The sequence below is a fragment of the Homalodisca vitripennis genome, chromosome 2 (genome assembly GCF_021130785.1).
Source record: "Homalodisca vitripennis isolate AUS2020 chromosome 2, UT_GWSS_2.1, whole genome shotgun sequence".
NCBI lineage: Eukaryota > Metazoa > Arthropoda > Insecta > Hemiptera > Cicadellidae > Homalodisca > Homalodisca vitripennis.
Genome location: NC_060208.1, coordinates 60,737,500 through 60,762,960, shown reverse-complemented (window position 1 = coordinate 60,762,960; position 25,461 = coordinate 60,737,500). Strand labels below are relative to the sequence as shown.

General features: G+C 32.2%; 1 protein-coding gene across 2 annotated transcripts in view; it reads left to right on the top strand.

The window, feature by feature from the left end:
• Window positions 1-24,294, top strand: part of LOC124354027 (vacuolar protein sorting-associated protein 18 homolog) — a 58,571-nt gene extending 34,277 nt beyond the window's left edge. For both annotated transcript variants that reach the window (XM_046804177.1, XM_046804176.1), the window contains 10 exons: window positions 652-828; window positions 7,409-7,553; window positions 10,577-10,749; window positions 11,305-11,440; window positions 16,339-16,557; window positions 16,706-16,857; window positions 19,581-19,678; window positions 22,042-22,210; window positions 23,338-23,480; window positions 23,894-24,294. In XM_046804177.1, the coding sequence (XP_046660133.1) occupies window positions 652-828; window positions 7,409-7,553; window positions 10,577-10,749; window positions 11,305-11,440; window positions 16,339-16,557; window positions 16,706-16,857; window positions 19,581-19,678; window positions 22,042-22,210; window positions 23,338-23,480; window positions 23,894-23,957 (1,476 nt within the window). In that variant the 3' untranslated portion in view covers window positions 23,958-24,294. The remainder of the gene's footprint in view (window positions 1-651; window positions 829-7,408; window positions 7,554-10,576; window positions 10,750-11,304; window positions 11,441-16,338; window positions 16,558-16,705; window positions 16,858-19,580; window positions 19,679-22,041; window positions 22,211-23,337; window positions 23,481-23,893) is intronic.
• The last annotated feature ends 1,167 nt before the right edge of the window (window positions 24,295-25,461 follow it).

The following is a 25,461-nucleotide window of genomic DNA, read 5'->3' as shown; positions in this document are numbered from 1 at the left end:
AACATCTTCATATCAAATTTATTTTGTTGTAATTATACTAAGTATTTTGCAAAGTTTGAACTTTATACTTGTATTTAGATTAAAAATATAATTTTTTTCTAAAGACTCAAACAGACAGATATACGGTAAACTAAACAATATAGGACTACACTTTAATTCACCATACTTCTTACTTATCTTATCATATCTGACAAATCAAATGGTGAAGTTTGATGTAGTAATTTTTTGACACCCTGTACAGCTAATGTAAATATTGTAATCTAATGAGTCATTCTACAAATGTTCAAACTGCACTATGCAATTGTTTGTAATTTTTTTGTCTTCAGTTAATAGGTGAGACTAATAAACCCTGTGTAGAAATACTCACAGGGTCTGTATTCGGGTAATAGTTATTATTAAAATCCTTATCAATACTCTCAAGCTGTTGAAGTGGTGGTGTTCATCAATTATAAATATTACATTTTCTTAAAGTTACACATAACATGGAGTAATGTAGCAAAAAATTATAATAGTGCAATTATATGAAATTATCTCAAATTTCACTAAGACTTTTGTGTTTCCAAAGTCTCAACTATACTACTACATATACTATTGCATACTCAAATAGTAGTGTTAATAGAGTTAAACAATATGGTCTGTGTGTTTGGGCAGAAATTAGACAAACTTCGGCCGACTGATCAGACACAGACAACAATGATAGTGATGTGGGTGATAGAGCTGTTCATGAACCAGATGGGCACACTGAGGAATCAGGGCAAAGAGATGACAACAGAGTACCTGCAGTTACAGCAACAGCTAGACGAGTTCCTGTCTATCAGACAAGTCGAGGTGGGTCATACAGGAAATTTATAAGGAGATTTCCCAAATTTATGTTTAAATACTATTAAAGTGGAGTATTAAATGGGTGGTTGTATCGAACGCACCTCACTGGTTCGAGTTTCAAATGTTTAAGTCAGTAACAAATACTACAAAACTTCAATAGTTACAGTCATCTAAGTAAAAAATGTCCGAGTAAGTTATAGTTTCGTTTGTCCAAGTGCCAAATATGCAAGTAGAATGAGAGAAACTGTTTCATTGCTCCGAGTGCCAAATGTCCGAGTTTTATTTTTTAATGTACATGGAAGTGAGGTGCAACTGTGAACTGACCTGGCCACTCTAAGTGCAGAAATACAGTCACAGTAGCATTGATATAGTCTTATTTTTTTGGAAAAAAAAAAAAAACTGTACTTCTATTTAAGATTGGTACACTATAAATTAAACCTTTTGTTAACCCTTTTAGTGCCAAACAAAATTTTCAAAATTTGTACCAGGAATGCCAGGCATACACATGCATGTTTGTACCAAGATTGCCAGCCACGTTTAGCAAAAATGTACCATAATTCTTTAAACAATTGTAAATACACTATTTTTTAAAATAAATTCATGGGTTTTTTTTTGTTTTAAACTTAAATAGTTGTATTTTGTATCCTGCACATTATTTAACAAAAAATTGTGTTTATTACTTTAACAAAATTAAATTATTAGTATTTAAAATTTTTTATTTTTTACTTTTTTGAGTTTAACTTGTGATACACAACAATAAAAAGAACATTGGAAAAACATTGATTACATCACTGAATTCCTATTTTTATTCTATTGAAATTTACAAACTTTCAAACTGATAAATTAAAAATTGTGAAAGTACAAAAAGAATATCCAAAAGTGTGCTAACCTGGAAAAACACTCCGTTTTGCCTAATCTGTTAAATGTCTTCTTGTTTTCTTGAAGGTCTTAACACAAGAGTCAAAATATTTCACAGATCAATAAGCTAGTAACTCTCTTGAAATAAATAAAAATTGTTCTCTAGAGATCACTTAAAATAACAAGTAAAATGTACAAAAAAATTACATAAAAATGTACAAAATAGAAAATTTTTAGAGAACGTTCAGCAGAAGTGTAGAGGGTAACACTTGGTGTGCACTCCTCTCTTACATTTAATACACATATAGGATGATTTTTTTAGTTTTCCTCCTGATTTAGTGCTTGCTACATTACATACACAACAGTTTTTTTCCTTTTTTCTCCAATTGTTTCAAAAAATTGTTGACAGCTGAGAAACGAAATGCACAGAAATATTATTTCACAGATCAATAAGCTAGTAACTCTCTTGAAATAAATAAAAATTGTTCTCTAGGGATCACTTAAAATAACAAGTAAAATGTACACAAAAATTACATAAAAATGTACAAAATAGAAAATTTTTAGAGAACGTTCAGCAGAAGTGTAGAGGGTAACACTTGGTGTGCACTCCTCTCTTACATTTAATACACATATAGGATGATTTTTTTTAGTTTTCCTCCTGATTTAGTGCTTGCTACATTACATACACAACAGTTTTTTTTCCTTTTTTCTCCAATTGTTTCAAAAAATTGTTGACAGCTGAGAAACGAAATGCACAGAATAGCCAACTTTAAAATCAAAATATGGCTACCTAGTATGACTTATAAACTGGGTAATATAATTATCGGAAAGATCGTTGTATTGCGATTCTAAAACATTACAAGTATATTTATTTTGACTAATTAACCCTTTGAGTGCCACGGGTATTTTCCGAAGGCATATGCATAAAGTGCCACGCTGTTTTTCGCATATTTGTAAGCTTTTGGGAAAAAAAGCTGTTGTAAAATAACTACCAAACAGATTTCCATCATTTTGTTGTTGTTTTTTTTCTTATTAAATGCAGAATATGATACATATCGTTACAAATAAAATTTTATTTATAAAAATATAAACATTTCAGTATTTATAAAAAAAATTTTACTTTTGTATAAAAAGTTAAGTTTCGACCTAATTTGTATGTATACGGTATTGTTAAGATTTTTTTTTCTTTATACCATGATAAAGGCCATATGATTCTAAATAAAACTCATGTGTAATATTGTATTCTAGAATATTAAAAACATGGCATTATATGTATTAACAAAATGCTGCCCGGTACCGACATTTTTATAAACTGTACTTCATTTGTCAGAGTTTAGAAATTACTTAGTAATGATGTAGTTTTCCCAATAAATCTAACAAAACATTAATACAACACAAATAAATATGATTAGTAAATTTAGAAACAAATACTTGCTAACATATTTACATAAAAGTTTACATTTAGTAAATAATAACCCTAATAATATTTACACTGAAAATTCAAGTTTTTCGCTTGAACACAACTCAAATCATACATTAATTTTGTAAAGAAATACATTAAAATACTGTATAAGTTACTATTTTATTTTGTATTTACTCAAATGCTTGGTTATCGGCACATAAACAACAAGAGAGGCCGTTACGCAACACGGTACTCGTCCGCTACGTCGCGTGACTGGAAGACAGAATCATCGTACAGGTACTTATCAAAGCCCACTATTTTTGGACGAGTTTTCCTTATCAGAGATCAAAGTAAACTTCATTATACGTTCCTTCTTCCATAATGAATCGAAAAATACTCGATGAGTCATACTTCCTATCTCCAAATCGTCTCCAAATAGACACACAAATGACCTGACATTTTCGAATAATGAAACTTTGTTCTTATAGTTTTTTATTTGATTGATTGTCGTAATAACTTGTAAATTCCAAAATAGTTTAAATAAAGTCAGTTGATTTTAATACTGTAATTTATTTTGTCCCCGATAAGGAAAACTCGTCCAAAAATAGTGGCTTCTTGATAAGTACCCAAACAACATAAGTTTCACAGATAAAATAGTAGAGAAACAACATAAAACTCGTATTTATTGATAGTTTGGAACCTATTGAATACAGCCGTCTGATTATTTGGCTAAAATAATCTTGTACTATATAAAATATTATCGAAATACGAAACGTCAAAAATTGGCGACGCTGGCACTTTATGCACTTTTTGTACCGTCAAAATTAGCGACGCTGTGGCACTCAAAGGGTTAAAGTAATTTTTATTTTTTTTTTTAGAAAACGTCCAAAAATACGGACGCTGGCAATCTTCGCCTAAACTGCCAGCGTCCGAAAATACGGACGCTGGCAAACTACGGACAATAATCCAACGTCCGAAAATTCGGACTTTGGCACTAAAAGGGTTAAATAGCTTGTGGAATATTTTTCTTTTAGGAGACTATAACTACAATTTAAACAAAATGTAAAAGCACATTTATACTTATGCAGTGTAACTTGCGGGTAGTACAGAATAACAAAATAGGAAGACAGTATTGTTTTTATACATAACATAATCACCAACCATGGAATCCACATCACAGTTTTAAATTATTAAAAGCCTGATTGGGTACACACCGGGCTTTTGTAAAGTGCATTGTGTCCGATGGGGTACACGTTGCTATGCATTTCATTAGTGTGTTTATATTGTTTACCTATCTTGGTGGTTTGTTAACCCAAGAACTGGGAAATAAATTACCTCTATTGGCAGGCCACTTTTCCAGGTTTTGCAAGGGTATTTTATAAAAAATTATAAGAGATACTAAAAGTTATTTCATTATACATTTTTTATGATTTTTTCTTTAAAATCTGTATTTTTTATGCATACTTTACTATCAAAATTCTTTCTTTAAAAAAAAATTTTGAAACCTTTTTATATATATATATATATATATATATATATATATATATATATATATATATATATATATATGTTTTGTTTTAGGGGGTTGGGACCATACCTACAGAAGTGGTGTATTGTACTAAATCAAAATTCCAAAATATAAAAATTATTTATACATTTCTCTAGTTTCAGTAAATATATAATTTGATGAACTTGTTTAGTACATTTTTATATTTATATTGATAAAACTTGCAACAGAGAGTTTTTTTTTAATGAAAATTGACATTACCCTGGTAACAATATATATTACAACAATAATATTTATTCCTTACATAAAACAGTATTATATTACATCAAGAGTTTGCAATAACTTATAATTTATCAATAACAAGTACAAATACAAAATGATATAGCATAACTCATCATATTTATGAATCCGGAAAGCATAAATGTTTTACATTTCAAACTTTATATATTCAAAGTTAGAAGCAATGTTAAAACTTTCTTCTCATTTGAACAAATACAATTTTATTTATCTATTAAACACATTCTGTATTGTGAACACATATCCCTAATTGTTATAAAAATGTATTCACAAAAATGTACAATTTTAAACCTAGTTTCGGTTGGGGCACTGAGATCTTACACTAGGCCTAATCATATTCACGACCACTGTCATGGTCTACTGGTTTACTTTCTAACAAGTCTCTTATATAACTAGATTGATATAAATAGTTCCTATCCATTTCAAATGCATATAATGTTGGTAAAATTCAAAATACAAAATTAATAAAACTTGCTAAAATACAAAATTGACTCTCCTTGAGGAAACAAAATTTTTTTCCGGACATTCGCCATTGTTCAGCGATACAACAATATCAGTAACATAGTTAGTGTTAGTTGTTACTGTAATGAATGTATATTATATTGTATATGTAATGTAAATCAGTTACGTTAGTGTTACTGATTTTTTTTGTATCACAACAATGGCAAATGACTGGAAATATCCTGTTTCCTTCACAATCCTTCCATCGTCAAAAACAAACTCCAAACAAACAATTGACACTCCTAAGCTAGGGTCTACATAGATTACGACACTTGGGTTATTTTAAAACAAAACACTAATTATTTGTTTCACTACATCACTCCTGTGAGAGACAAATACTTTTTAAACATGTTAATACCACTTGATTAAATAATAACTTCAAATAATATTACATACTTTCAACAAGAAACATAAACATACAAACTAACCAATATGTAAACAACAACAAAGAAATGACAAGAATTAACATTAAATACGATATTCTATTTCTCTGACTTGCATCAAAGACCAAAAAGTACCATAATTCATACCAATTGTTATATTTATTTATCTGCTATCAAATGCTACCATTACTTTTGTCGAAAAGCATTATAGTAACTTTATGAAGTGGCTTTTTCGCGGCGCTGCAGCGATTGTCAACAGTTGCTGGGTTAAATTTGATCAAATAAATACCTCAGACTATTGTGTACCCTGTCGGGTGCACTATTGCTTAATTTTGAAGCTAACTTAAGTTTTTTTAGGTATCCTTGAGGTACATGTGAAAAATGGAAAAACATAATAAATTGTTGTTGTGTAAAATTGTGAAGCCTACATAGCTTTCTCGTTATACTTAGATATTTGACAAAAAAAAAGCTTACGGTTTTTTACCATTATTATAGAAAAATTCAATGGCAAATAAAAAAGTCAGGAGAAACGCTGACGTCGTGAATGTGTTAAGTTAAATTAAGAACATGTTAGTAATGTTTTATATTCATGTAATGTGTATGATATGATATTCATAGTGATGGACGTAACCAGAATTTTCGAATCCGATTTTAAGTGTTAAAAATCTCAACCTATCACTATGATTATATACATACATACATACACATACATACATATATATATATAATTTCAATAAACATTGAATCACAAAAAGTACTTGCTCCGCCGGGAGTCAAACCCGGATCTCTTACTTGCTGGGTGAATGTGCTACCATTACACCACAGAGCACTTACTTTTTCCGATTCAATTATTTTGTATTTGGCCGTATCTGTCACATATTTGTTTAAATAAGCAAACTAACATATATACATACACATACACTAACATTAATTGGTATAGAGTACTGTTTATCAAAAATTGGATTTGTTTAAAGAATTATATTTTTTTGTAAGTACATGTAAGAACATTATTGTTTCTCGTGAAACAAAAGATGTTTTTATATATTTTATATATATATATATATATATATATATATAAATATATTATAAAACTCAATATTTGTTGCTTTATTTTTAAACATGTGACATAACTTTTCTTTGTTTAGATTTGTTTTTATAAGAAACATTTGTTTCTATACATTCCACTTACAATACAACTACTTAGCTTCATTTTTTAAGTTTTATTTGGTCTTTGTTAGGACACTGATGTTTAGGGCTAATTTTATGGCTAACAAAAGCTTTTATTCTAACATTTTTGTAATCATGCTCTCAAGAAAAGCAAAGCTTTATTTTGGATTCAAATTTGACATAAAAAAGTACAAATTTAAGCTTTAGAGAAGTGTTTTTAATTAATTGTATTGTAAGTAAATCAGAACACTTTATGAATAATACTATTTTTTATGTCTTAAACATATTATACAAATTTTAGTCATAAGTGGCCAAGAGATAATTTTGTAGTCATACCTTTCTACTCCCTAGACAGACAGACATCACTTAGTTTGTTTTTATTGCTTTTCAATTGAAAGCAATATTCATCTTTACACTCTGTATTTAAATTGTTATTAAACACTATACTATTGTAATGAATGTTATTTCTAGGAGTGTGTAAAGCGGAACAAGGGCACAGTATATGACCTGATGGCGAGCCACGGGGACAAGCAGAGCATGATAAGGCTGACAATTGCCAATAAAGATTTCGAGAGAGTCATACAACAGCATATCCACAAGGGGGACTTTTTTAAAGGTTGGTTTTGTCCCAATGTCCTCTTTAGAGCATAATGATGGTTGGTTTTGAAATATTAACATTAGGTATTCACCTTGAACTTCTTTACTAAGCCAATCAAATTTGTTTTGATAAAAAAATTATTAATTAACCCTCCGTTGGTCGCGCACTACTCCGTAACGCGGTTGGTCGGGGGTGAGCGCTGCGCTCACCAGCTGTATTTTTAGTTTAAATTTGGTAATATTTCGTTTTAATTATTTTTGTTGTTTTTTTTGTTTGTTTTTTATTTTCTTTTGTACTTTATTTCGTATAACAGGTACATGTATTTTAATACTATGATGATACAATTTATTGCATCTAAACTACAATCTTTGGTTACAGTAAAGCCTAGTGGTAACACCAATATTAATTACCCTTTTGTGTATTCTTGTTTCCATAAAAACAAGAACTTGTTTACTTACGTTTTAATTAGTATCAAGCGTAAGGGTAAAAAAAACTAAATATAAGGTGGTTTCGCAACTTTACTAAAATACATAACTATCTTAGAGTCTACAACAAATGTATATCGTAATTTAAAGTTGAGTTTAAAAAACACTTAATTTACTAGATTTAAATCAAAATTTAAAATTATCCTACTCCATATCCTCCTTATCATCTGCATCTTGCTCATTTGTGTGGCAGGAGCGACACACTGAAACCGTGTGTTCCCCACATATAGCGTTATGGCATGTCACACACCTCAATGAAGTCTTCCGGTTTTTCTTTTTTGGGCAATATGCACACTTGACTCGTCCTGTAGGTTGTGCTTGAGGGGCAGGACGTATTTGGTCTTCTGGGGTGCCATGCTGCTGAATCCTCATACGGAGATCTGTGTGAATTCCATCCTTTTGAACTCTAGAAGCCATGTAGCCCTTAGAGAGATCAAACGCCCAGATCTTTTAAGTATTTTCTGCGTAAAAGTTTGCTGTTATTATTGCTACTGAAAATAATCTGAGAGTTGATTCCAGCAATATCTAGTAATGTAAAAAATATTCTCAGTGGCTGGCATCTGTAGCTGATCCTAGACACTGAGTACTGACCTTTCATTTTGTCAACGGTATCAACTCCACCTTTCGACATGTTACAAAAAGTCAAAATATCTGGCTTGTACTTATCACCTGTCAAATCATCAATTCCAGATGAATCATGCATACTTGAAATTAAAATAACGTTTCTGTACTTCTTTGGGACGTACGGCACAAGGGTAGCGTTCTCTCCAAAGGCAAACAAACTTGAACATGGAGGTCTTGCACGTGTCTCAACAACTTCTGGTGGGAGTTCCCGTTTATTCTTTCTTACAGTACCTACTACTGTAAGACGGTGTTGTGTTACTAGTTCATTTACCAAAGGAATAGAAACGAAGTAATTGTCCATTGTTATATTTCGACCACTGTTTTTTATGGGTGATACTAATCTATGAACAACTGCACTTGGTGTGTTAGGGACTTGAAATGGCCCTTGGGGCTGTTTACCCACATACGGCTCCATATTTGAGACATAGAACATATGCGCATCTGTGACTGCAAATATCTTAAGGCCATATTTGGCAGGTTTCTTTGGCATGTATTGCCTAAATTTGCATTTCCCACGAAAACTTTCCAACATCTCATCAAGAGTTATGTACTCTCCCACTGAGTAACTATCCTTACATTTCTGTACAAACATATGGAACAAATCTCTGATCAGAGCAAATTTATCCATTGCTTTTCGTGCCTGCCGAGTCTGAGCATTGTCAAATCTTAGGGCTCTTAGGAGGAAATATAATCTTTTATAGGGCATAATAAGACGAAAGAATTCTGGAGCTGTAATGTCTGTTGCCCAAAGCTCTTCAAGAACACGATGGGATGATTTCATTACTCCAGCCATACATAGAATTCCAATCAAAGCCTTTAGTTAAAGAATATTAGTTTCTCTTGCATCTCTCTCTCTTGTATACCCTCTCCTCATGATTCTGATACGATGATTTGTATGTTCCACAATCTCTTCTAATGAATCACCAGGAAAGAATATACCCTACGTGTCAGTTGCAGTTTTAGCATTTCTAGCGTTTCCTTTTACACCAGGAAGATGTAAAACAATATTTTGTCGCCGTCGACGAACATTTTGATCTGACTGAAACATTTTCCATTTAGTAATATTATCCTTTCCTACATAATAATCTCTGGGAAATGGATGTTCAGCTTGTGGTACAACTGGATGAATACGTTGTCTACCCTGTCCACGGAGAAGGTGAGGTTGTGGTTCTGATATAGGCAAAGCTTCATTTTCAGGTTGAGCCGGATGTTGAATAAGTTCGTTTTCATCAGCTGACACTTCAGATTCACTGTCATGTTCACTTGCCTGTAGGTTCTCAACATCAGAATCCTCAGATCCATTTTCACTATGACTGTCCACAATATACTCTTCTTGGTCGTCATCAGAAGAATCCAATAACCATTGAACAATATGATCATCATTATTTGTCATATTTAGGGTAAATAAACTGAAATAGTGTTAATATTCAAAATATGAGAAATTCTTCACGGGTAAGAAACTCACACTCAAAAACACACACACATACACTCGATCGCGGGTAAGCAACTTCCTCTCAAAACTAGTCACACACTTGGTCGCGGGGGTGAGCGCTCATCGGCCTGTACTACTTCACACAACGAGGGTCTGGACGCGACTGAAGGTCACCACGCCCTTCCACTCACAACTTCCCCCACTCCTGACATTCCAATAGTCAGCTAGACTGCAAACTGGAATTACTGTTTGAGGTTATCATTATGATTTTCTCAGAAGAAATATAAAGTGAGCGCCGCGCTCACCCCGCGACCAACGGTGGGTTAAGTATGAAATATCTTTTAAAACTTAAATTTTTTACATTCCATCACATTTTTTTAAATGACCCTAGGGAATAAACACAAAAGAAATATGAAAAACAAAATAAACAACACAAGTGAAAAAGTTGAACTATAATTAACAAAAACTATAGTTCATTTATTTGCTATATTGTGTTATAGCACTTGATGTGTTACGGAAGCAAAAGGAGAAATCACTGTTCTATCAGTTTGCACCACCTCTGATCCAGGCGGTACCAAAAGCCATGGTGCAAGTACTGATAGAGCAGGGTAAAGCATTGGACCCGACAAAACTGCTGCCTGCCCTGGTCTCTTGCCATAGCGACGATGCTCAGGTACATATCATGTTTCCATTCAGGTCTGTTTTCACTGTGCTAACATACCTTACAACTCAAACTTAGAGAGTAAATCATAATAATTCACAAGGTTTTAATTAAATGATGTGGAGATGTGGTTTTTATTACTAATTCAAGCTTGGAAAGCTCATCCGTCTTTATATATATATATATATATATATATACAAAATATCGTAGTGAGAAAAAAGGAGTAAAAAGAGATGATGGATTGAGAATTATCAATTTCTATTTAAATTAGACTAAGATTAATATTATACTACTTCAAATTTGTTCATTACATTAGTCGTGTTAAATTTAAGAATGTAAGACTTTTACAATTTTTAAATTTAATTTTGTGTTTGTATAATATAAGAATGCTATGTCTAAAACTTTTTGTAAAATATTTATTTTATGATAAGGTTTAAAATTTTTTTGTTAAATTGATACCGATTCATATAGTAATATTATGCCACTCTGTTATTTACATGTCAAGTTTGTTGATAGTATAGAAAGTGTATGTCAATGTCTTTATTTTATATTTTTATTCTTTTGTAGGCCAATGAGATAATACGCTATCTAGAGTTCTGTGTGGCCTCTATTAACGTCCAGGAACAGGCTATACATAACTATCTACTGACCCTTTACGCTCAACACAAGCCAGACAGACTAATGCGATATCTAGCAATGCAAGGTATGTCAAATTTTGTATACAGTTTTTAATGTTCAACAGGCATTTCGTAGAACTAGGAACTTAAAATAGGGTACACAGTGAGAATATTGGGATTTTATTTTTCAGGTTATAAAACAACTCAGTCATTTTTTGTAGACCCTGTACCAATGTAACTTTTTTGATTTGTCTGAAATAATAGACAGTATATTATACTAATACTTATAATAAGGTACAATTTAAATGTTAAAATGCTATTATGCAAATATAATAATGCTACAGTACTATGAAGATTGTTTTTTTATTAATACTTGACCAAGTATTACCTTTTTTTTTTTTACGAGTAAACAAAATAGTGTTTCTTATGCGAGTGTCGTTAAAAATCTACCCGGACAAAATATTGACTCATCGTTACTGACGAAAAGTGCTAATCGAGATTATAGTAACGGTTAATACAAGTGAGGTTAGGAAATGACAGGCATAATTTGACTCCATCAGTCGACTTTGATTGTCGTTCTCAAGACCGAAAATAATTTCAGTGCTGCCGCCCAATACCTCTGATGAAGGCAGTGAATTGGCTGGGATTGACGGAATCGAGAAGGCAGTTGTGCCTACAAGTCTCAGGAGTAAGGAAAGGAAAGCAAGGCTGCATGTAAAAACTCCAATCGCCGTCCGTCTTGCATTTGAAGCAGACGATACTTCTGCTCTCACATACTCGGATCGGGAAAGAGTTGAATTTGAAAATGAGGCTGTCAATAGTGGGTTTGTTGAGGTACAACACAGAAAACGCAATCCCACACAACCTCAGCGAAATGTTATGAACAGGAACAACAAATTTCTGACGGGCCGTGCGGTAGTTAATAATCAAAAACTTAAGGTGGTTGAAAAAAACTTAGACATATTTTTGTTTCACGTTTTCCAGAAAAAATGCGGAAAGTGAAGACATAAGACAATATGTCAGTGACAGTGCGAAAGGGAAAGTGTGAGGTAACAAAACTGAAGAACAGGTTGCCAGGATATAGTTCTTTTTAAAGTAGGAGTTCTCTGTCTCTTTGGAAAACAGTGTTTGATGCAGATTTTTGGCCTATGGGGATCTATGTGAACCGGTTCAAATATCAAAAGTCTTTTGTGAACATGCCTACTGAGACTATTAGTGATGCGAGGGAACATTTTTTTAATCCAGTCCAAATCATCGGGAATTCAGACTTAGATTTAATATCAGGCATATCCCATTTTTCAATTATGCACTGGAACGTACAAGGGATCGTGGACAAGACCGATGAAATTAGTTTAATACTGAGAAAGTTCAATATTGCTGTTGTTGGTATCTGTGAACACTGGCTTACTCGAGACGACTTACATAATGTGGTGTTGTCTGGTTTTAAACTGGCAAGTGTCTACAGTAGACCGTCTTCAGGTAGGCCTAGAGGTGGTACTGCTATTTATATTGCGGAGGAGTTGAAAATTTGATGAACTCGTGTATCTTGTTGAACTTTCGATTTCCCATGTTTGTGAGGTTGCTGCAGTCCTCATTCATGAAGTCAATGTTATTTGTTTGGAGATTTACCGTGTACCTGATAGTAATAATTTTGATATGTTTATTGAATGTTTGTTTAATGTATTGAATGTTGTATGTCTTAGAAATAAGTCTAATGCGTCTGTTATGCTATGTGGTGACTTCAATGTTGATTTGTTGGTTGATAGTGTTAATAGATCTATATTTGTTAACCTGTTAATGAGTTTTAACTTAGTTTATACTGTGGCGGATGTTACCAGACCTAGTCTATTTGGTAATATGGGTACCTGCATTGATAATATTGCCACCACAATTCACCAAGACAGGATAGTGTCTGCATGTGTTGAGCCAACGGTTGTATCAGATCATTATTCGGTTATTTTACAAATGCAACTAAAACACCAAAGATAATATACAGTTAAATACTTGTAAGCGCTCTCACTTGACAAATACTATTGACGAAATTAATGTTTTATATTTTATAACCTTACTTAGAAAAATAAAACTGGTTTGCTCTGTATACTCTGGGTACAGTAAATGACAAGTTTGAATATTTTTTTAGTGTATTCTTGAACATTGTAGACACGGTTTTTCCAACTAAGTTTGTGAGTAATAAAAGGAATAAGCCTCTGAGGCCTAGGTGGTATACCCAGAATCTTTCTGATCTCAAAGAACAATGCCTTACTATCTACAACCTTTTTAAAGACACTGGTCAAGCTCGCTATAGAGAATCGTATAGACAACTAAGAATAATTTACAGACATGAAATTTCATCGGCTAAAAAAAGCATATTATTGCAACAGAGTTTATTTCAGGCCAATAATAAACCTAAAGCATATGGTCTGTTATTAAGGATGGGCATGAGTACGAATGAAAGGCCTATATGTGATACACATAAACTTGGATTAAAAATGTGATGAGTTCAATTATTTCTTTTTAAATAATGTTGAATCTATTGTACAGAAATACACCTGGGTTCTCGTCATGATGTTACATACTATCTTAATAAGTTAAGTCATAACCAAGGCTGTGATGTTTTTTCTGTTGGTAATGTAAGTGTAGATGAGGTATATAGTGCCATCCTCTCTCTTAGTAATAGTGTTAGTTTAGATGTATATTGTCTTAATTCACAAATATTAAAACTTGCTGCACCGTATATTGCAGAGGTTATGGCCTATTTGTTTTATCAATGTATTGATAACTCAGTGTTCCCTTTACATTTGAAGTTATCAAAAGTAGTTCCTTTGTTTAAAAAAAGGTGTAAAAACTGATTATTGTAACTATCGGCCAGTGTCCATAATACTGTTATTGGAAAGGTGTTTGAATTGTTGTTGAATAGAAAAATAGGTGGCTATTTTGAAAAAACATAAGCTATTTTTCTGATGATCAGTTTGGATTTAGGCCTAATAGAGGCACATGTAATGCTATTGTTAAATTTATGAAAAATTGTATGAATGGCCTAGATGTTAAAAATAAGGTTTTAGGTAATTTCTATGACATGTCGAAGGCCTTCGATACTATATCACATTAGTGTATTATTAGATAAGTTTAAAATATTATGGTTTCGATAAATCTGCTTTGAACTTAATTAGATCTTACCTATCAGAAAGGCAACAGTCAGTCTACTATAATAATATTTTTCTTCTTATTTACCTGTACTGCTTAGGGGTCCCGCAGGGCTCAATTTTGGGGCCTACCATGTTTATAATTTACATCAATGATCTATCATCAGCCTTTACAAATGATTATGTAAGTGCCTACATGTATGCTGATGATTTAGCTGTTCAAATTAATTGTAAATATGCTAGTGTAGCTAATCACCTCCTTATGACTTCTAACTCCATAATCGAAGATTGGACAGCTGCCAATCATTATGTTTGAATAATGATAAAACTCAGAGTATTGAATTCAGCTTTAAAACAAGAAATGAGGACAGTGTTAGGTTTTTCGTGCAATCTAATGTTAAGTGGAACATTCATGTTGAAACTCTATGTAAAAAGGTTTCTAAAGGTATTTTTATGCTTAGAAAACTTAAATCTTTTGTAAGCATAGATGTGTTGAAAGCTGTTTACTTTGCCCATATTCAAAGTCATTTATCTTATGGAATTATTGTGTGGGGGCATTTTGGTAATGTAAGAAGACTATTTTTATTACAGAAGAGAGCAGTTAGAGTAATGTTTAATGTTAGTAGTAGGACGCACTGTAAGCCACTGTTTAAGCAACTTGGTATTTTAACTATTATTTCTTTATACATTTTAGACTGTTTATTATATATCAAAAACTAATTTAAATACAATTCCTACAAAATAATTCTATTCATAGTCATTTTACCAGACAAAAACAATTTCCTTAGAGTAAATCAGTGCAATTTTCAAACAACTATAAACAGTTTTTGTGAATTTGGTCTGAGGCTTTATAATATGCTACCATACAATGTTAAATTGCTCAATGTAAAAACATTTTAAAAATGAAATTAGATCTATTTTATGTGATATTTGTGTATACAATGTCGAAGAATTTGTTAATTTCTTAAAAAACAAAACAAAAAAATGTTTAGGTAGATGTTTGTGTATGTGAACATATTTTAAATTAGTATTTTTATAGCATGCTGTATGCAAATGATGCTTATGACACTATTTCTCTGTATTATTTGTACAGTTTATGAATAAAGAATCTTTTGACTTTTGACTATAAACCCCTGAATCACAGGAAACATTTTACAATACTGTAAATGCTACTCTTCTTGTCTTATACATTGTCGTTTGCCATTGAGAGAGTTAAATTATTATTGTTCTCTCTTCATTCAATGAACTGGACTGGACTCCAATTTCCCTTTTTAGTTTTCACACTCTGTGGTATTAGTTTAGATAATGACACAAATTGTCATAAATGATCCCAAATAAAAGGTTGGACTGATGAAGAGTCCAACCTTTACCAACTCTTATGTGGTGTAGATAGATATTCAATACACCAGAAACAATGTAGGTACATAACTGTTAAAAAAGAGAGAGTGTGCCTCTTGTTAGAACTCTCATCAGTTTAATTTTATAACTCCAATCAAATTAATGCGATTCTCTCTATTTATGAAATCGAAGAACCCTTTGATGGTCAAGTAGTCGGTCGCTTCTGGCATGGAAGGAAGAAGCTCAAATTTACAGGTTATACAAGAGTGTAAACATAAAAAAGTCACTTTGAATGTCTATGAAATTTGCTAATCTCTATATCGCTCTTACTAAAGAGCAATGATATGTTTTTATTTTATTTTTTAAAAGCAAGCTATATTTTATTGTGATTACCAATTTTATGACCTTGTCAATCAAAGCAATATTATTTAAAACATGTAGCTTATTTTAAAAAAGAAGTAAAATGCTCCACTAACATAAATTTAAATTTTGCTTACTTGCAGGTCAAGAACTGAGCATGATCAACTATGATGTGCACTATGCACTGCGGCTGTGTCGGGAACGTGGCCTGACTGAGGCGTGTGTTCAATTGTCAGCACTGCTGGGCCTGTGGCAATCCGCCGTTGATCTCGCACTGTCTGTCAGCGTAGATCTGGCAAAGCAGACGGCCAGTCTACCGACGGGTGATGACGAGCTCACAAAAAAACTCTGGCTTAAAATCGGTAAGTGAAGGTGCCAGGATTTGTGTCTGTATGTATTCTTGTGTAATAATAATACGCATTTAAACTGCTTGTGATTCACTTTAGATTTCAATAAATGTTTAAAACTATACTTTATCTTATAATTGTAAACGGATGGCATTGTTTCCAGCGCAACACGTGGTGAGCAAGGAGAATGATATACAGCAGGCTATGGAGTTCCTGAGGCAGTCAGACCTGATCAAGATTGAAGACATCCTGCCTTTTTTCTCCGACTTTGTCACAATCGACCATTTCAAAGAGGCAATCTGTGGAGCCTTGCAGGTTAGTTCTCTAGTTTTCAAGTAAAATGTAATTTTCAATCAGTAAAACTATTCAACTTCATTTAATACCCCTGGGATGGCTACTGGTCTTGCATTTTCAATATAATTAGTTTTGTCTGGGGATATGGTAACATTCAATGTGTTTGATTAGCATTTAATATTCAGTATTAATATTTGATGTGCATTTAGCACAGTATATTAGCACTGAGTACTGGCCCTGAATTATACATGCCTTGCTATAGAATGCTGGACATTTTTAGTGGTTAAAAAATTTTATGTTATTATTAACACTTACATTTTTAACACTCATAAGTTAACACTCAAATATAAAATAATGTTTACATACCTTAAATTTCCCTTGTTTTCTTTTTTATTTTTATTTTAAAATTGCTAAATTCTATTAAAAATTAAATAATTAGTAAATATTTCCAAGAAACATAACTATTTACACATATTTTATTTCAAACAATGTAAACTAAATATATTTACAATCATTTTACAGTAACTCAATTGAAAATAGTAACTGTCCATTGATGATTACGTATAAATGTGGCACATTATTTAGCATTTTTAGAATGTTCAAAATATGTGTTTTTTTAAACAAACCAAATCATTGCTTCTGATTTGTCAATAAGCTGATTCAGTACATTGTGCGCATTCAAGCATTATATTGTGTAAACTAACTATCTATAAATGTCACAAGGTAAACAGAATCCATAAAATTATGGATTACACAATATAGTTTCGTTAACAATTTCAGTCATGTAAAACTATGGGATCCACTTTCTTGGGCAGTTTTGTCATTCCGTTAAACTACAGAATTCGCTCTCAGAGTGTTTGGTCCTTTTTCATCAGAATCAAACTTATAAGATATATTACAAAAAGATTTTCTAGTTACCAAGCATAGTATTGAAATGGTTTAGGTAAAGATAAAAATCTAAAAATGTTGTAATATTTGTTATCTACTTTGTAAAAATTATATTTTGTGTTGCTCTTGCAATTTTTCCATTGATAATTCTCATATATCTAAACCTAGAGGTAGCTTTAGATATATGAGATAGAACATCTCATAAAACATTATGTAATGTTTTATGAGATGGTGTAATGTTACTTTACAATGAAGTATTCACTATTGTTTTAAACAAGGATTACATTTTTATTGATGTAGTAAAAGTGGAACGGCAGTTTACTGAGCTTGTTGAAGTAGACTTATATTATGAAACCCATCTGTTCGTTCTTTTAGAAATTAGTTCATTCTTCTTAATAGTGTTTGTATGTAGTGGTCCCATATATTTGTGTTTTAGTGTGTGTAACACAATGCCAGTTACATAGAGTTACTAAAGATCACACAGGATATGATTGGGAGTGCTGATGGCCAACCAGTCTAAGGCGTCAGACTTTCTGACTAACTCAGACTATCTGAGTTACAGATAGCGCAGGTTCAAATCCTGTCTGTGACCTTAGCAATTAGTACCTTCAACCTTGTACTGTATTGATTTTCTCCCTTATTCTGTTTGATATGTACAGGCCAGTGTCCCATGAAGACGGGTAAAATAAGGCTTACAAGGGAATCGGTCTCTTCTTGAAGAAAGATTATATTTCACCATCCAGATTAGGATGCCTGATGATCATGATAGACTTAGTGCAATAATATGGAATGCATTACAGGGTTGGGAATACCTCCAGTATCCATAATTGAATAGAATGCTTAGTATCGTTGTGCATATGTTTATCGTTGTAAGAATACCAGCGACAACATTTTGTAACTACATATTTAGTATGTGGAGACTTAAAATCCTGAATATATTCCACACTAAAAATCCCAGATGATAGAAGACGTATATTGGTCAGGGCTGGTTATGTTCCTTTTTACAGCCATTAAATAAAACTAAGGAGTGGATTATTATCATGAACACAGATCTTAACATTTTTGAAAGCAGAAATTTGTACTAAATAATAATTAGTGTTAACAACATTTATGTCAACAAACAATCACACAAAATATGTGACAAATTAATATTTTGGGCCAGGACCACTTTGTTCAACAAAAGGCCATGTATAACATGTCTCTGGAGGGGAATAATATATTAAGAATCATTTATACAAATAATGTATCTTTAAATCTTCATGATACATGTTCATCATGATAAAGAACACAGTGAACTTTTCATGTGAAATTCTAATTTCATAGGCAAAGGTGGTTAATCCATGCATAAAATTCTCTTGAGTCTGATCAGTATAATTGTCTTCTACATTGAAGTGGAGGATGACCTATTTCAAAACTATTTGTTTTGTTTATTCTACTGGTAAAGAAACGTTCGTAGAGGTGATTTCTTAAGTAAATCACACAATATGATGTTAGCCTGGCATACTGCTCTAGAAACTACATTTTAAAATCTGATCCATAGACACATATATTAGTCAGAAATTACTTGCAGCATTTGGCAGCATCTACAGCAAGAATTCCAGATAACTTAGTGCTTTCAGGAATCTGCCAAATACAAAAATAGAATTTTTGTCTCCACCTAAGCCTTAATTCAAAAATTACCAGAACTGTTTGGTTTAAACTATTGAAAGTTACAGTGTTAATCACAGGTATACTGATTTAATGTGTTGTTAAACATTTAATTTAACATTTAATATAACATAAAAACAGTCCAATAAATAGTTTTGTATTTGGTACAGCTTATCTCTGCCCTAATGTACAATCTCAATTTATTTCAGGAGTATAACCAACACATCCAGGATCTAAAAGAGGAAATGGAGGATGCAACAAAATCTGCTGAAATTATCAGACAAGATATTCAGGCATTTAGGACAAGGTGAGTAGCTGCTTGGCAAACAATATTTGGCATAATGCGTCTTGGTTATAGGGTTACTTGTAACATGAAATATTTTAAACTTGCGTAGTCCTACTCATACTCTTATTTCAATTTATTGAGTTGTTGCGTTATATATTATTCAAAATATGTTTAATATTCTTTGTCCTTGGATGTTACTGTAAATATTGTGTGGAATAAAAATTATTTGTAACTTTCTGCATCTATTATAATAATAAACTCACTAATATTTATGTTTGGAGTGTGCTGCATACTCAGTTATTAAATGCATCAATTGCCACAAAAGAAAAATAAAAAAATCTTATTAGTGTAGGTTTCTGAATGACAGTAGTAATAATACATGCACATTTGTACATTTATATTAAATTTCAAACTAAATTATAGAACTTATTTTATTGGATAATAATCCTTTTACATTGATAAGTATAAACCTAAAGGTCACTTCACATAATTTATAGTAATTTACTTTTCAATGTCATGTTTTGTAACAATAGTATCCTTTTGTTAATATTGTAAATACATATTTGGTCTGTGACAAGAGGTTTTATTCATAGTTAGTTTTCTATAAAGTTAATTAGTTTTTGTTTTACTTTATTTTTGTTGTATCAATCAATCAATTAATAATATTTACACATTCATCAAGATGCGCCTCAAATAGAGCTTAATATGCTATCCTCTTCAATGCAAATATTGCAGTACTAAAATCTGAAGTGATTGAACACAGTGATCAGTGTGATCGTTTCGGAGAGGCTTTGGTAAAAAATTAGGCCTAGATGTTTAACAGTATTGACTCTGAAGATGAAGAAGTTCTGTTAAATTTGTCTTGAAGCTGCCCAGAAGCAAAATATTGTCTTAGCAGCATTAAATACAAGGTTGGAAAATACAATTGTGTCACGCTTACTGATATAAAAGTCTGAATGTCTAGATCCTCAGTGGAATTGTGGCTTGTAATCAGAACTGTATCATCGACATACATTATAGGGTATGCTGATATTACCTAGGAATTTAGGTAGATCAGCAGTAAGCAAGACAAATAGAATGGCACCCAGCATGGAATCTTGTGGAACACCTCTCTTACTAGCCAAGGACCTAGACTTTCCAACCTTCTCTGCCTCATTAATTTTGTGTTTTAATTCAACCACAAGTTTTCTTCCTGTAAGATAGCTTTCAAACCATTTGACAGCAGTGTCTTCAGAACTGAGAGATTTGATTTTGTTAACAATTAAACTACGGCTGAGGCAGTTGAAAGCTAGTTAAATTTGTGTTGTCTATCTGGCAAATTGTTGTAGTTGAGGTGGTCTAAGATTCTGGCCAAGATTATGTTTTCTATAATTTTTGAAACACGGGATTAGAGATATGGACCTGAAATTTTGTAACTCCTATTTGCTTCCCTGTTTATTCATAAGCCTCTTCAGAGGATAAACTTTGGATGTGTTTAGTTTGCCAGGAAAAATCTCCTGGGACAGACATATTTATCACAATATTTATCCTCCATACTAACCCTACACTTTCCTTTTTTGACAGTATTTTAAGATGTTCCAGATAGCTTTAGTTTTATTATTGGATTCAGCAATGAAGTTTTCATTTCTTCCTGTCTTAAAGTTCTTAGTTTTAGATCATATCTTCTTTTTTTATCAAATGCATGTATTCAGTTGTTTTTCCTTCCACTCTGGTGAAATTTTGTTTGTGCCAAAATGAAGTCCTTCTGTGTGTTTTGTATGTGCCTAACAGTTCTGGGTTGTTTAGAACTGGACTCTTGTGCTTCATCTGAGATCGTGTAGTTTCTGTGGACAAGTGATGTCAAGAAATAGTCAATTATCTTATATAATATAATAATATAAGCATTATTGACGTGATTGCCTGATACTCTTTCCCATGGTTGGTCCTTGAGGTCAAAGAAGTTTTTGGAATGGAATTTTCTACATGTAGTTTTCAAACCTTTAATCTTTAATGTAGGAGCATCAATGTCACAAAATTGCCCTCTGTGATCCTAGAGATCTGTATCTGTTAGTGTATGAGTTGGTACAGACAATTTCAATGGAAGTGGTGGATGTATTTGTGACTGTTATGGGGGTAATGGTATTCCGGTGATATTGAAGGTAGCAGGTGTATTTATTTTAGTAAATTAGTAATAGTTTATAAAAAAATAATAAAAATAAATAACTATCTATAGGTAATGAAAGGAGCTTTTAATTTTAGTGAACGGCTTCAACCATATTTTGTTTTAAATCAATTTTGAATAAAAGGGAGTAATGGAAGTGTTAAACTAATATTTGTTAAACAATAACTTTTTAAAGCATACCATTGAATAGTTCTCAAAATATCTTTCACTGATTTGTTCAAAGGTATACAGTGCTACAGCCGGGAGACACCTGTGCCATATGTGATAACCAACTACTTCTGAGGCCCTTCTACATGTTTCCCTGTCAACATCGGTTTCACTCAGATTGTCTTGTGGCTGAGTTGAGGCCATACCTGTCACCTGTCCTACAGTCGAGGTTACGTGACCTTCAAGTAAGTTTACATCTTCTACACGTTCCTTACCAATCATCTGTCTTACAAATGCTGCCTTTCTTGCCTGAACTCTGCAGCTTGTCATGTTATTTATTATCTTGTTGTTTTATGATTGTCTATTTACTGATTATTAATACATTGATTTTCTGAAAACCAGTTTTAAATGCCAGATTAAATGTGTATTTGATTACATAAGAGTTGCTGTGGGCTATTTCAAACCTTCCATGTCATCCAAAAGTTTAATTTTGAACAGTACACTATTAAGTGATGAATTGTGAATTCTTAAGAAAGGTTTTCATAATTATGAAAATAACACTGACAATTCCTCATTACTGTGCACTGTATAGTATTGTTCTTGTATAATGTGCTAGCACTTAACTCTGTAACAATATTCAATAGATTTTGTCCTTGCTGTTTCCCTGTAAAATGATTGTGTTTGTAAACTAATGTTTTTTGTTGTTGCAGAAACAGTTGTCAACAGTTGGTGCAACTGCATCAGACACCACATCTGTGGGTTCTACCTCTCTCTCTCTCTCTCTCTGAGAGACCAACTGAAATATATATTCCATTGTTACAGAAACAGTTGCCGACAGTTGGCGCTACTGCATCAGACATCACATCTGTGGGTTTTACCTCCCTCTCTCTGAGAGACTAACTGAAGACTGATTTCATTGTTGCAGAAACAGTTGTCAACAGTTTGCGCAACTGCATCAGACACCACATCTGTGGGTTCTACCTCTCTCTCTCTCTCTGAGAGACCAACTGAAGACTGATAAATATATATTCCATTGTTACAGAAACAGTTGCCGACAGTTGGTGCACTACTGCATCAGACATCACATCTGTGGGTTTTACCTCCCTCTCTCTGAGAGACTAACTGAAGACTGATTTCATTGTTGCAGAAACAGTTGTCAACAGTTTGGTGCAACTGCATCAGACACCACATCTGTGGGTTCTACCTCTCTCTCTCTCTCTCTCTGAGAGACCAACTGAAGACTGATAAATATATATTCCATTGTTACAGAAACAGTTGCCGACAGTTGGCACTACTGCATCAGACATCACATCTGTGGGTTTTACCTCCCTCTCTCTGAGAGACTAACTGAAGACTGATTTCATTGTTGCAGAAACAGTTGTCAACAGTTTGCGCAACTGCATCAGACACCACGTCTGTGGGTTCCACCTCCCTCTCTCTGAGAGACCAACTGAAGACTGATATAGATTCCATTGTTGCGTCAGAGTGTCTCTACTGTGGTGATTATATGATTAAGTAAGTAAATAATTGGAGATTATACATCTGGTAATACAGTACGTAAGACAAAATTATTGGTCCAAATCTTCTTAAATTGTGTTTGCTAGAGAAGGTAATATGTTTTTTTAGGAATGCTTATTTTAATGTCAACCATTATGTTCTTTTCTCTATTGATTTAATCCACTAGGAAAATATGTATTGAACAATAGGCTAATTTACTAATATTGAAATATTTAAATTTTAAATTAAAGGTAAAACAAAAACTGATGTTTGAACTAGATTGCTAAAAGGGCTCTAATTTTATGAAAAATATAGAGACATATGTTAATTGATTACTTGAGAATTTGAATGAATTAAATTATCCTTTTCAATATAAGATAGCTTTAGTGTTGTATGTTGTATAACAGCAATGAATATTTTTCTTGTTTCAGTAATATCGACCAACCTTTCATTAAGGACGAGGACTTTGACCGCATCACAAAGGAATGGGAGTGATTATGTATAACTACTACCATAACTTAATCATAAGCTGCAGGTTAAGCTTTGTAATTATATATAGTGATATAGCTTAATTTATATACTGGTATTATTTATAGCTGAATGTTATTGTTTGTTATTGTTATCCCTTTCATTAGTTAACATTTTTTACAAGAATAAGGAAAGAAAGGTGTAGTATTAAGATGGCTCACAGTTATATAATAATTATAGATTTGTTTTTAGTTACCATTTGTAGACTTTAATTTTATGCATTGTATTTGTACTGTTTCTCATCTGTAAAAAATTGAACAGTTGAGGTATTAGCAAATAAAAAAAAAATTTATCAATTTTATAATATCGCTGAATTTAATATAGTCTTGTTTGTAAAAGAATCTTCTATCCTTTTGAAGGCACTATTTGTTGAACACTTCTTGTTAGACTATCTCCACTGGTCCAGTGCTGTTCTGCTTGTGGTCTAACGTGCTCAAACTATTGCATTGGTTAATCAATAAAAATGTCATCCAGAACTTGTTTATTCCTGTGGTGGATCAACAATAAACATTTTATTTTGACTATGAACGAATTGAAAATTTGAGCTGGCATGCTGAATAAAGAGTAGTAGTAGTATTCTGGATTTAAATTGGGTTAATCTATGGAGGGTTTTGTGAAATGGAAAAATCAAAAGCAAACAAGAGCTATAAAACCTTCAACAAAAGTGTCTTTCTGTTGTAAATCAGGAAGGAAAATATTACACTATAAAACATTTAAACATTTTAATGTATAAAATATAGGTAAGTTAATTAATTCTAAATACATCGTTGGTGTTTTTATACTGACGTTCTTAGTATTAATTTAAAAATTGATAAAAGGCTTTTAACCCTTAAAGCGCAGCATACAGGTATCAGAATTGTGCTAAACGCAGTATATGGAAATATCCGTATTGTCTTATTTTATTGTGCACATTAAAATTCACAAAAATTCTGTGAATGTCTAGGAATGGGTAATTGTATTGATTTATGGCCTTCGGGAAACAAATTAGATTGCCCAGTTGCGCGAAAAATCAATTAAAAACCCGTGCTATTCTTTTGTAGACTTTTCCTATTGAAATGTGAGGTGTGGCATGCAGATATGACAATATAGGTGAGCTCACATATACGGTTTGTCTACATGTAAAACTGATTGAGTTAAAAAAAATTACAAAATAAATTTAACTTTGGCAAAAACAAAATCTGTAACTACACGCTAAATGAACCAAGGCCAAATTTTCTTCAGCACTTTAAGGGTTAAGATATGCCAATCTGTGAATAAAGTACTGAAGCATTAGCAATTTAAAGGTTATTGTAAAAATACTGTATATTGATTTGTCAATATTTTCACAATTCGTCTATTTCAAAACTGTGTTCCTCTCAAATTTAACATTTTTACAACCTCTTATATATTTATTATTGTGATGTCATCACTTTGAGTATTAACTTGTAAAAAATATTTAACATTGAAAGGGCCTACAAATCTTGTAAGGTTA